This window comes from Apodemus sylvaticus, chromosome 10 (genome assembly GCF_947179515.1).
Source record: "Apodemus sylvaticus chromosome 10, mApoSyl1.1, whole genome shotgun sequence".
NCBI lineage: Eukaryota > Metazoa > Chordata > Mammalia > Rodentia > Muridae > Apodemus > Apodemus sylvaticus.
In genome coordinates this window covers 94367781-94380570 of record NC_067481.1, presented here as the reverse complement: position 1 = coordinate 94380570, position 12790 = coordinate 94367781, and the positions used below count along the sequence as shown (strand labels likewise).

At 49.3% G+C, this 12790-nt stretch overlaps 1 protein-coding gene across 1 annotated transcript in view; it reads right to left on the bottom strand.

Annotated features, from left to right (window-relative positions):
• Positions 1–12790, bottom strand: part of Nsg2 (neuronal vesicle trafficking associated 2) — a 60682-nt gene that overhangs the window by 29117 nt on the left and 18775 nt on the right. Inside the window, exon 3 of the mRNA XM_052195227.1 lies at positions 12719–12790. This exon is cut by the window's right edge and continues 12 nt beyond it. Coding sequence (XP_052051187.1) covers positions 12719–12790 — 72 coding nt within the window. The remainder of the gene's footprint in view (positions 1–12718) is intronic.

Sequence of the window (12790 nt, the reverse complement as noted above, 5' to 3'; positions counted from 1 at the left end):
GCCTCTTACAGTCAGTCAGGTAACAACAGGGAAGAGAAGGAAGGGGCAGCTCCCATCCTCATTAAAGACCCCGCAGCCTCCAGTCCCCCTCTGGGTGCCAGCATCTTTAGGCCTTCTACATTTTTTATTTTTATTTTATGTGTATGGGGGTTTTGCCTATGTGTATGCCTGCATGCCTGTCTCCCACAGAGGTCAGAAGAGGGTAACGGATCCCTGAGGCTGGAGTCACAGATGTTTGTGAGATACTGTGTGGGTTCTGGGAAATGAGCCTGGGTCATGTGGAAGAGCATCAGTGCTCCTAATCACTGAGCCAACTCCCCAGTGCCTTCATTATGGTGTTGCAGTGCTGGAGACTGAACCTGGAACTCGGGCTCCTTCAGGGCAGATGTGCCTTTGCTGACCTGGACCCTCAAGACTTGGGTGTGGCTTTTTCTCCCTCCCTCCCTCCCTCCCTCCCTCCCTCCCTCCCTCCCTCCCTCCCTCCCTCCCTCCCCCCTCCCTCCCTCCCTCCCTCCCTCCCTCCCTCCCTCCCTCCCTCCCTCCCTCCCTCCCTCCCTCCTTCCTTCCTTCCTTCCTTCCTTCCTTCCTTCCTTCCTTCCTTTTCCTTCTTGACAACATCTTACGTAATCCAAGCTGGACTTGAGCTCTGGATTCTCCTGCCCCAGTTACCACACAAGTGCTAGAATTTGAGTCAGCACCAACGTTTACTAACCCCACCCCCACTAAAGACGTCAAACATGTGTGTGAGCACCAGGATGGTGGGGCAAGTCTGGCTTACGTTGGCGTCAGGGTTGTGGCAGGATCCTGTCTGGGCACTGAGCCCAGAACACGGCTGCTCAGCTGTGGCCCCACTGGGATCTTGTGGGCGTTGGCTCCTCATTGTAGAGGGTGGTGCTATGTATCATGGGATGTTTAACTGTGTCCCTGATCTCCCCCCGCCCCCACATGCTCATAACGCACATACATCCAGCTATGTTGGCCACAATTTCTCCGGGCATTTCCAAAGATGCCTCCAGGGAATGAAACCGCCCCTGGTCAGAAGCACAGTTCTAACACAAGGCTGCCAGACATCCTTGGAGGGTAGTGCATTCAAGTACCAACTTTACATATGGGGAAACTGAGGCCAGGTTTCTCTTACTCAATTTAGAGGTATGATGCTATTGGCTTGGATATTAGAGATCTATTTCTAAGCTTCAGGGAAATGCAATTCCCAATATTCAAATAATCCAAAGATGTATACTATCTGAATATTTACTCTTTCTCTTCCTCATACACAATTCAACCATATTTCTTTTTTTGGTATAGTAATTGGGTTTTGTAACTACAAATGTTACCAAAACTATTTTCTTTATTTTTAAGAATAAAAATATTTGTTAAAGATTCCAAACCATCGACTCCTCTTCATTTCTAACATCCTTTTTTCTCTACTTCAGAGTGAAAGAGGTTAGGGAGAAGTAATCTAATATCTCCTAGGGACTTACTGTATGTAGAGATTTACGCTAGGCAGCCTCACACATAAATATTACTACTGTTTTCTCCTGGGTGATGGTATCCCCAATTTACCAAGAAGGAACGTCAACTTTCCAGAGGCAACACTGCCCCTCCGGCCCCACAACCAATGAGCTGTCGAACTACCATTTGAACCTCAGCCTGTAGGTAAAACAGAAAATTAAAATGAATTTAATGATGGCCACCCAAGTGAGAGATGAACCTTCTGGAGGGAAAGTCCCTCCCAACTGTTCATATCACAGCGCTACAGACCGGCAACAGCCCAGGCAGAAAGCTAGGGCTGTACAGCGGTTGCCATGACAACTGGTTTTCTTATAATTATGGAACTCAGCGGCAACATGACAGGCTGCATACAAAGTGTCGTCGCTTTGTTAAGGCCTGCCTCCCCCTCACTGTTCCAGGAGATTAAGCACTGTAAATTTAGAAAAAAAGAAATCCCATTTGGAATAGTCAGTCAGTATAGCAGGGCAGGAATGGAGATCGTGAAGGTCAGAGCGCGTGAACCCTCCCACCTGGGGGACCCGGAAGTGGGCTTCGTAGTGAGCCTTAAGAAAATGGCGTGGTTGCCCTGGGAAACGTCTGCTTTTCTTCTTGGGCCAGCACACATCAGGGTTTGAAGCAGGTTACTCAAAGAATAGAAAGAAACTGCCAGGCAGTGGTGGCACACGCCTTTTATCCCCAGCACTTGAGAGGCAGAAGCAGGCGGATTTCTGAGTTCAAGGCCATCCTGGTCTACCAGAGTGAGTTCCAGCCAGGGCTACATAGAGAAACCCTGTCTCGGGGGAAAAAAAAAGAATAGAAAGAAACTACAATAAGGTTGATGTAATAATGATTAGCGCCTAATCATTATTACATAGAGATAAGCAGCTAAAATTCAAGTAATTTAGCAAATTCTTCATTGTAGGTTGATTTAGGCCATTCCCTAAATGGGCAGGGCTTCCTAATTTGGAAGGTAATTGTGATACGGGTGCATTTGTGTGTATTTGCACACATAGGAACGCACTTAGACACAAAGCATTCTGGGCCCCAAAAGCCTGCCTCCATTTCTCGTGGGCTGTGTGACTCTGGCTCCCTCACCCACCATTCTGATCTCCAGCTTTCTTATCTGCACATCAAGAGAAATTATCCAGTTCTGGAGGTACAGCAAATAAAAAGTGAAAAATAATTAGCAAAAGCCTGGCGTATTATTGACGTTCGATTGCACGGAGTTTGGTGTTATGAATCTTAAGTAATGATGTTTATAAATGCTGCTCGGCTTTCTGTAAGCATCCTTCCCTCACTGACCCAGTGGAGGGCATGAGAAAGCTGTCTGTGGTCCCCAGGACAGACTCAGCAACCCAGCCAGGCAGCAGGGCTTCAGGGTAGCTCGGTGACATTACATGGGATAGTAACGGAAGTAGCAGAGAGCGCATGCGCAGCGAGCAGGAGGGGTGGAAAGGAAGTTTTGTGGAGCCCTGAGAGAGAGCCCTGGGCAGGGAGAGTGCAGGGACCCAGAGAGCCCTGGGCAGGGAGTGTGGAGCAGAGACCAACAGCAAGAGTCATCTTTGGAAGAGCCTGGCACACTGAGCTGAGGCCTTCACACGGCTGCCCTTAGGAAGGAGGGAGTGAACAGCAAGTAAAAAGATAGTCTGGAGTCTACTCTGACTTTGCATATCCTAGGTACAACAGAGATGGAAAGTCCAAGGATTAGGAAAGAAATAAGATGGAGGGTCTAGGCTCCTCCGGGCACCCAACATGGAGGATGTCGTATCCAGTCCAGTGACCCCAATCCAAGGAGCCATGGCAGGAGTCTGCAGTGCAGGCGCTGCTGTCCTGCTGTGCTTCACAGCTAGGCACACTCACACGCGGGTTTAGGAAGGAGCCTTAGTTTACACACTAACACCAACCTCCCCCATCTCTGGTGTGTACCCCCTTTTCTACCCCACCTTTTACACAGTGACCAGCTCTGGGTGGAGGATGGAGATGGCTAATGACTCCGCCCTGAGCTCAGCAGGCAGTTTTTAATAACGTGCCTAAAAATGTTCCTCAGAATAAGAAGGCAGCAATAAAGCCCTGCTTATCTGCTGTGGGTGTTCCCGCAGGGGTCGGTGGCTTGAGACGCCCAACAGCTCTCCCATTGCTTTGCACCTCAGGGCTGGGTGGGAGCTGCATGCATCCCCACTGCATGTGTCCTCCTCTGCATGTTCCCCCCCACTGCATGTTCCCCCCCACTGCATGTTCCCCCCCACTGCATGTTCCCCCCCACTGCATGTGTTCCTCCACTGCATGTGCCTCCCACTGCATGTGTTCCTCCACTGCATGTGCCTCCCACTGCATGTGTTCCTCCAATGCATGTTCCCCCCCCACTGCATGTTCCCCCCCACTGCATGTTCCCCCCCCCACTGCATGTGTTCCTCCACTGCATGTGCCTCCCACTGCATGTGCCACCCCCACTGCAAGCATCCCCACTGTGTGCACACCACTGCATGTGCTCCCACTGCTTGCACCTCCACTGCATGCACCCTCACCGCATGTGCCCCCACTGCATGCACACCACTGCATGTGCCCCCCCCACTGCAAGCATCCCCACTGCGTGCACACCATTGCATGTGCTTCCGCACTGCTTGCACCCCCACTGCACTAGTCTCATGGAGACCTTAACAGTCACAAGAGTCCTCTGCTAGATTCATTAGCAAGTTTTTCTATCAGCACGTTTATTTACCCAAGTTTGTTGCAGTCAGGAAGACTGAGAAATCAGGAATAAAGATGGCACAGGAAACTGGCTTTGGGGGCACTGATTCTCCCAATACTTCATACAAACTCTGGCCTATTCTTCAGAAGACCCTAGATTTCCTCTTTGGGAAACACTGTTTTAAAAATAGCATATTTGGTGTTCAACTGTTAATTAATAATAGCACATATTCTCTCTTAAAAATCCTTTAACAATGTTTACATGTAATATATTATGATCACATTGTCCACCCAGCAACTCCTTCCAGATTCTACCCAAATCCCCATTGTCCTGTCTGTGTCTGTCTGTGTCTGTCTGTCTGTCTGTCTCTGTGTGTGTCTGCCTATCTATCTATCTATCTATCTATCTATCTATCTATCTATCTATCTATCTATCTATCTCTCTATCTACTCACCCACCCATTCATCCATCCATTCATCCATCAACCCACCCACCCACCCACTCACTCACCCACCTATCCATTCATCCCCCCATACATCCACCCACCCATCCATCCATACATACATCCATACATACATACATACATTCATCCATTAACCCACCTACCCACCCACTCACCCACCCACCCACTCACTCACCCACCTATCCATCCATCCATCAATCCACCCACTCACTCACCCACCCACCCACCCACCCACCCATCCATCCATCCATCCACCCACCCATCCATCCATCCATCTACCTATCTTTCTATATCAACCACACTTCAGGGCAAGCCTGATGCCCACGAGTAGTTGGCCAACACAAAATGGACTCTGTGTGTGTGTGTGTCTATGTATGTTTATGTGTGTGTGTATGTGTTTGTATCTGTGTGTGTATGTGTGTCTATGTGTGTGTGTCTGTGTGTCTATGTGTGTCTTGTGTGTCTATGTATACTCTTTGTTTTGTATTGGTATTGTTGTCGTATTGGTTTTCTATTAGTTTGTTTATTTGAGCAGCCCATATTCTCGAAGGTGACTCTAACAAGACACTTAGCCAAGCAAACCCAAAGGAGGCATCTTTATCCTAATTTTCAGTGACGTTCTAAACGTGGGAAACTGTGAACTTTAAAGACTATGGCAGCCTTTTTCCACCAAGCACTCATGTATAAATTCTTTCCAAACTGGATAACACTGAGCACAGCAGGCAGTTTTTAATAATGTGCCTAGAAATGTTCCTCAAAATAAAAAGGCAGCAATAAAAACCAAGACAACAGACAATAAAGTAATATCTTAAAGCCCCAGTTGCTGCTGTCAGCGAGTATTAGAACCCCACCCTTGGAAGGGAGCCCCAGTGGCTTGATGGAAAATTGGTAGAAGCAAATGACTGTGCTATAAAGTGAGATCCCAGCTCTCAGGAGTGGGGTCCGGAAGAAGTTGTGTGTAGGACTATGCTATCAGTGAGGGACTTGGGAACAGAGAAGGCTGTGACTGAAATGCAGATGTCGTCGATAATGCTCCCAGTGCTGTGATGTTGATAATACCTGGTTCTACCTGAGGGATTTTGGTTGGTTGGTCACTCACCTTTTTAGTTGTGCATTAAGAGTATCTTTGAGCACCTAAGCTGGCAGAGCTCTGGCAAAGCTCTTTGAGGTGTAAAGATAAAGAGGACACCGTGGGGAAGTGAAAATGACTTGCGACCTGCGGGAGGCTGAGATGGGGGACAGAGGGGCCAGGGCGGGGGCTTGACGGGGGGGGGGGGGGGGGCCCGCTGTTGAAGGAGCTGAGGAATAGGGGTGCAGAAAGGATAGGCTCTTGAGACATTGTGACTGGCATGGGGTGGCCAGTTCTGCTGTGCTTCCCTGTCTGCTGCCATGCTGATGTTGGAAGGAATGCAAAGGTTGGGGCCTGAGGCTTCACAGAACGGAAGCAAACAAAGGAACGGCAGGAAGCTGAGGCAGATTGTAGCTGGGGGTCTCTGCCACTCAACTGTGGCTTGCCCTGAGCAGCGGTCTTCAGCACTGGACTCCCAGGATGTGAGAAACAGCAGTGTTAGGCCCTTGGGGGACATCCCAGGTTTACAGCTTCTTTGTGGGGCCCAGCCTAAGCCACCTTGCTTACCCTGAGCTGTTCTGTGTGGTATAGCCTATCTGCCCAGAGCAGCCTTTCTGTATGGGACAGTATACAGAAAGCACCAGACATCACTGGAAGCTGGGCAGAAACAGAAGACTCTAGAGTTTCAAACAGTAGAAAATCAATACTAATTAATATTTGGGTCTGAGAGGTTTTATTGTTTTAAATTGTTTGTGTGGTTATTTGATTTTAAAAAGAGCCTGCCTATACTAGTTCTTTAGGAGATTGGGCCTTTCACTGCTGGGGTCCCCCACCTCATCTTCAATGCTTTTGCCTTAGAGGGTTGGCTGGTGTTGGGTACCTCTATGGCTTGTTCTTAGTGGGCTGAGCCCTAGGGCTGCTCTACAGGGATCTCATGACCTTCCTTCAGGTGCCTGGGCACCCTCTAATTGAAGCCTGCCTAGGCTGAGCTCACCCAAGAACAGGGAGGCCACCTCAGAGGACTAGGTTCACACGAAAGTTCACCCGATCACGTCATGCCTGGCCATACCCTGGGAACTGGAATCAGCAATAGGCCAGGTATGTTTCTGCAAATATTGGGGATCCCTTGGAAACAGAGTGGAAATGAAGGCCCAAGATGATCCTTTAGAGCTCAGAGGAAGCCCTAGGCCAGCTAAGATGACCAGAAGGGCTCCTACCACAGCTGGCTAGTGAGAGCACCTTGCTGTCTTAACTCTTTGTGTCTTCTGGGAACAGATACTGAGCCAACCCACAGTACAGCATAAAGACAAAGAAGAGAGAGAAAGAAGAGGAAGAGAAGTCGGATGGGGCAGGGTCATGTGAGGTGTGCCCGGGACTGTGAGATGCAGGGCTACCAGATGGTTTGTTTTGTCCATCTCCCGACTGAACAGCCTCGGGACAGTTCCTTATTTTTGCTGAGCATCATTTTGGAGTAGCAGTGGGATCTAGGTTGCCAGGTTGTTGGAAGGAAGATAAAGGAATACCTTCTTAAGGATGTTATGATCATTTATGTGGTGATTAATGTGTTGAAAAATAACCTACCCTGAAAAAGAAAAAATGTTTTTTGCTTTGTTTTGTGGAGACCCACCAAATTTAACACAGGTCATTTGTGTGAGCAGGAGCTTGGAACATGAGTTTATCAGGAGATCACAAATGAAGAGAATGTCTATAGTTGAATAGGGAGGTTAGGCCGATGTGGCCTGTGAACTCTTCCCCTCTTGATAGGCCTAGTATTATATAGTCCACCGTAGGTAGCTATGGCTGCTGTGAGCTCATGGCTATATTGTAGGGAGGACAGCAGGGGTGGGGAGGAAGTACGAGAGGCTAAGGGTGATAGTAAACAGAAGGCACTACATATATGCATGAAGTCCTCAAAGGACAGATTCAATAAAAGAGAGTGAAAAATAGCTTCCACTTAGTTACGGACATAGACGTAGAGGTAGCTATTAGGAAGCAGGGGTCACCCGTGAATCCTGACATTGAACTGGTCATAGCCCTCAGTGGCTCCTCTACATTTCCTTGGTCACATCCCCAGGAGAAGGGGAAGAGAGTCTCAGAGCCCAACCAAGTGACGAATCCAGCTTCTTAGATAGGAATCGATGAGCCAAAGGGAAGAAAAATAGCAATCAGTGAGCAAGTCCTAAGCCCCCAGAGTGCTCCAGGAACTCACGTTCTTTGTTACCTCAATGTCCGGATAGCGGACTTTCCCCAGGGCAAGCACTGGGATTCTCAGGTGAGTCCTCAAAGCCCAGGCATTGCTCTGAATGTCTCTTGTCCCCATAACACAATGGTTTCCAAGTACAACTGTCAATTTCCACGAATGGACCAGCACTGGAACAAGCAGGCCTGGCACATGGGCACCTCCCATAGCAGGCACTCTCTGTGTCTACAGCATTAGTCCCTCCAAGGTACCAACACCCTCCACAGCACAGGTGCTCTTCCATGGCACCACAACTGTCCACAGCACCAACACTGTTCATGACACCAATGCCCTTTGTAGTACCAGAGCCTTCCTTAGTGATGGTGTGGGCCACAGCAACAGCACCGTCCTTAGCAACAGCACTACTGATAACTCCAGCATCCTTCTGGGTACCAACACATCTACAGCACCTGCCTCTTCCTCAACATTGCTATTTCCCTTCACACCAAGACTTCCTGTAGCCACAGTATTTTCCAAGATGATGCCATCTTCAACAGTATCAGAATCACCCACAGCAGGGAAGAACCTTCAACAGCACTGGTATCTCCATAATATCACATTCTCCATTACACCAGAAGCCTCCAGCAGCACAAATGGCCCCCGTACTGTCATTATCCCATAGCCAGTACCCTCCATGCCACCAGGATTTTCCTCTAGAACTCGTCCTTCCAAAGTGTCACTACCTTTTCTTCCTGGATCTGGTGCCCTGTATGTACCAGATGCCTCTGTGTCACCAGCTCCTCCACAGCACTAGAGCTGCCCAGACACCACAGCCTTCTGTCTGTGACACCCGTTCTTCCATGCACCATCAACCTTCCACACTACCTCCATAGTAAGAGTCAATCCATACACCAGCACTTCCCACAGCAGAACCACAGTTGTGACACCAGAACTTTTCCAGAGCAGTGGTTCTCAACCTGTGGGTCATGGTCCCTTTGGGAATCATATCAGATAACCTGCTTATCAGATAATTGCATTATGATTCATAGCAGTAGCAACATTATAGTTATGAAGTAGCAATGAAGTAATCTTATGGTTCGGGGTCACCACAACATGAGGAACTGCATTAAAGGGTTGCAGCATTAGGAAGGCTGAGAACCGCCATTCTAAAACATCATTACACTCCGTAGCCAAGACAGTATAGCAGCATCCGCAGCTCCCAGGGTCCAGGACGGATTGATTTGTTCGTGTTAACCTGCGGACACTCTTCAAGCCTTTTGGAAGAACCTCCCGGGATTTAGAAAGACGGGGTGCACAGGGGTGGGGTGGGGTAAGCAGCAGCTGTCTGTGCTAAGCTCTCTGAGGCTGTCTATAAATGCTGCTCCCCAGCCCTGCTTCTCCAAAGTCTCCACACATTGCTCCAGGCACATCTAAGGGTGGTAGCAAGCCACACCTCCACACACCACAGCTACTCAGCTCAGAACCTCTCCTCAGCAGTGCCAGCTCGCATGGCATCCCTCAGACCCAGTCAGAGGAGCCCAATCCTCCTTTCCCAGGCCAAAATAAGTTCTATGATTCCACTCCCACAGCAGACGTGTGTGTGTGTGTGTGTGTGTGTGTGTGTGTGTGTGTGTGTGTGTGGTGTCCCTGAGCCCCAGTGAGCTTACTCATGGAAGACCTTCAGACTCTTCTTAATTACCACACAGCCTCCTCACCCTCTTCCCCACCACCCTGCAGCTAGCAGATGAGTCCTTTACAAAGCCCAGAGGAAGCTCTCTGAAGAAAGCTGAAAACCAGGCTAATTAACACTTCACGCTTTACATAAGCAAATGAGAATCTGCTTCATTTCCATCCCCCCCCCCCATCTTTTTGTTCCAAAAGGCAGGGCTTGTCCCCACCCACGCCTGACAGCCAAGGCTCCTGAAGCACTGCTAGTGAACCCGGATCTCTTCCGGTACCCCGATTCCTCTTCCGGTACCCCGATTCCTCTTCCGGTACCCCGATTCCTCTTCCGGTACCCCGATTCCGACTCTTGAGGGTCAACTGAACAAAACTGGATTGGGACAGTCAACAGGCCTGGACCCCGGGATAGAGCCAGCCTGTTCATGATTTTAGCTGACTCATTTCTACTCTATCCGGCAGTAATCAACCACAGGCAGCAGGGCTGGACAGAAAGGCCAGACAGACAGGCCCAGCTCTGACGCTGGCTCTGGCTTTGACACTGGGTAACTGGGCCAGCAGACTGAATCATCAATCTTTGATTAAAGCAGGGGGTGGGGATGGGTGGTGGGGGTGGTACATCACCTCATCCACTGGGAACTCCCAGTGCACTCTCTCCCTCTCTCTCTCTCTCTCTCTCTCTCTCTCTCTCTCCTCTCTTTCCCTCGTGTGTGTGTGTGTGTGTGTGTGTGTGTGTGTGTGTGTCTGTGTGTCTGTGTGTGTGCACACATGTACATGCGTGTATGCCAAGACAAGCATATGGAGGTCAGGGGACAATTCTATAGTATTAACTCTCTCCTCTTTATGTGTGTTCTAAGAGTTGAACTTAGGTCCTCTGCTATCATGCCAGCATGAAAAGGTAATCCTTAAGAATTTGTAAAATAGTCCATTAAAGAGACATGGTTTTATTTATGTAATCAAGAGAAAGGCAGGACGTCTAACCTTGTCTAATACTTTGATTTTTATATATAGCACGACTGTTAGTATTCTTATGTGTGACTCTAGGACTTCTGTGTGAACTACAGTGCCAAGACAAGTGAACTTTATCCCGGGGCCCGATATGCACATACCATCCCTGTAACCCCCTCCCTGCTTGCCCCCTATATCTCTGCGCTCATTCCCACCCTCGCTCGGCTGCACACTGCAGGGGCCAGTCCCATAGGTCCACATGGCACAGTGGAAGATGTGGTAAGATGAACAGTCCCCTCCTTTGCTAGAGGGCCAGCATCACACACTCAGCCACACAAATATAGATTTAGTGCAGAGAAAGACTGTCCCGTGTTGTGGTGTGGTTGGTCTAATGCTTGGATTATGTTAATCGGGACCCCAAAATTGCATGAGTATTTGCATGTAAAATGCTGAGGACCCCTGCCCTCCGTTTTGATTGGTAAATAAAGTTGCCAGGAGCTGATGGCTGGGCACCGAGCCTGAGGTGGGACTTTTAAGATTCCCGGGAAAGGGACTGAGGGAGGAGGAAGGGACAGCTGCCAGGCTAGGGAAGGAGTGGCTGCCATGCTTGCGACCCTGCGACGTGCAGGACAGATAGTCAACAGGTAAGAGCCAGGGAGGATGGTCCCAGGGGACCCCCGACTGGGTCTATAGCAACAAAGATGGAATACGGAAAATAATAACTCAGGAATATCGGAGGGGAGTGTGTTAGCAGTGTGAAAGTTTGGGAGTGGCTCGGCCACTGAGCTGTTTAAGGCATATTAAGATATAAGGCCGTGTGTGTGTGTGTGTGTGTGTGTGTGTTTCATTCAGGAACCCTGAACATTGGGGTGGGTAGCGAGGAATGCTTGCCGCCAGGACGATTCGAGTAAAGTTAATTGGGTTCAGCAACAATGAAGGGCAGAAGGAAACCCATTCCAGTCCCCAGTAACCAAGGGCAGTGTTTACTTTCAGGTCATTGGGTCTGCTTTTCCGGCTCTCCATTCACCAGTCTTGGCTGGAACACTGTTAACCACTTGCCCATCACACATCATTATGTGAAAGGCGATGCAATTTTTCTAAAGCCCAAATTCGGTTGCATCCCTCCTCTGCAGAGGACTACAGCTTTCAACATACAACCTGAGATTCATCCACACAACCCACAAGACTTGAGACTATCTGCATCCTACAGACTTCTCCTGATTTACCTGATTTTTGTGTTTGTTTGTTTTTGTTTGGGTGGTTTCACCTCTTTCCTAGAGCGCAGCCTCACTGCCCTTGTTTCTATTGGTGCAGCATTTTTTACATCCCGCCCTTTTTCTACAGCGCAGCCTCACTGCCCTTGTTCCTATTGGTGCCACATTCTTTACATCCCGCCCCTTTTCTAGAGCGCAGCCTCACTGCCCTTGTTCCTATTGGTGCTACATTCTTTACATCCCGCCCCTTTTCTAGAGGGCAGCCTCACTGCCCTTGTTCCTATTGGTGCAACATTCTTTACAACCCGCCCCTTTTCTAGAGGGCAGCCTCACTGCCCTTGTTCCTATTGGTGCAGCATTCTTTACATCATCCCGCCCTTTTCCGAGCTCAAGCTCGCTGCCCTCCTTCTTACTGGCACAGCCTTCGTACAGCCTAGGGGCCTTTGCCCAGGCTCTCTCACTCCTCAGCGGCTTCCTGCTTGCTGAATGCCGGCCTCCTCCTCCTCCTGTCAGTTCCCAAGCAGCTCCACACACACTAACCTCAGCCCCTCCTTTCATCCTTATCCATCATGCTTAACTGCCCTGTCCACTCCTAGTGACTCTAAATCTCCATCCTCCCCAAATCCATGGCTTGTACCGTCCTCTTCTCTTTCCCTCTGTTATCCATGATGGCCAAAGCCGCTGACTAAAATTTGTGTTTCTTAATACGTTTCTGTCACATTTCCTAAAGATTGTGATGGAAACACAGGAAGAAGAGGACAGGGGACAAATGAGAAGCCGTAGGCACTCTATCCATTTTCAAATCTGTCGGAACCCGGGAGCCTGGGTAGCACTCTTGTCCTGGGATGAACCTCAGTGTTGTAGTTGGTGTGACTTCCAGAATCCCCCTAAGATAGTCTGTACCACTTTCCTACTCCACAGCATCCCTGTGTCACCAGCAAGTGTCCCCTTCCCCCCTTTCATGACACCCCGCCAAGGAACTGACCGTAAATTCGGCGATCTTCGGCACCCGGAACTTCCCCTTGTTCCTCTGTTCCGGCTGGTATTCTGTTCTTGT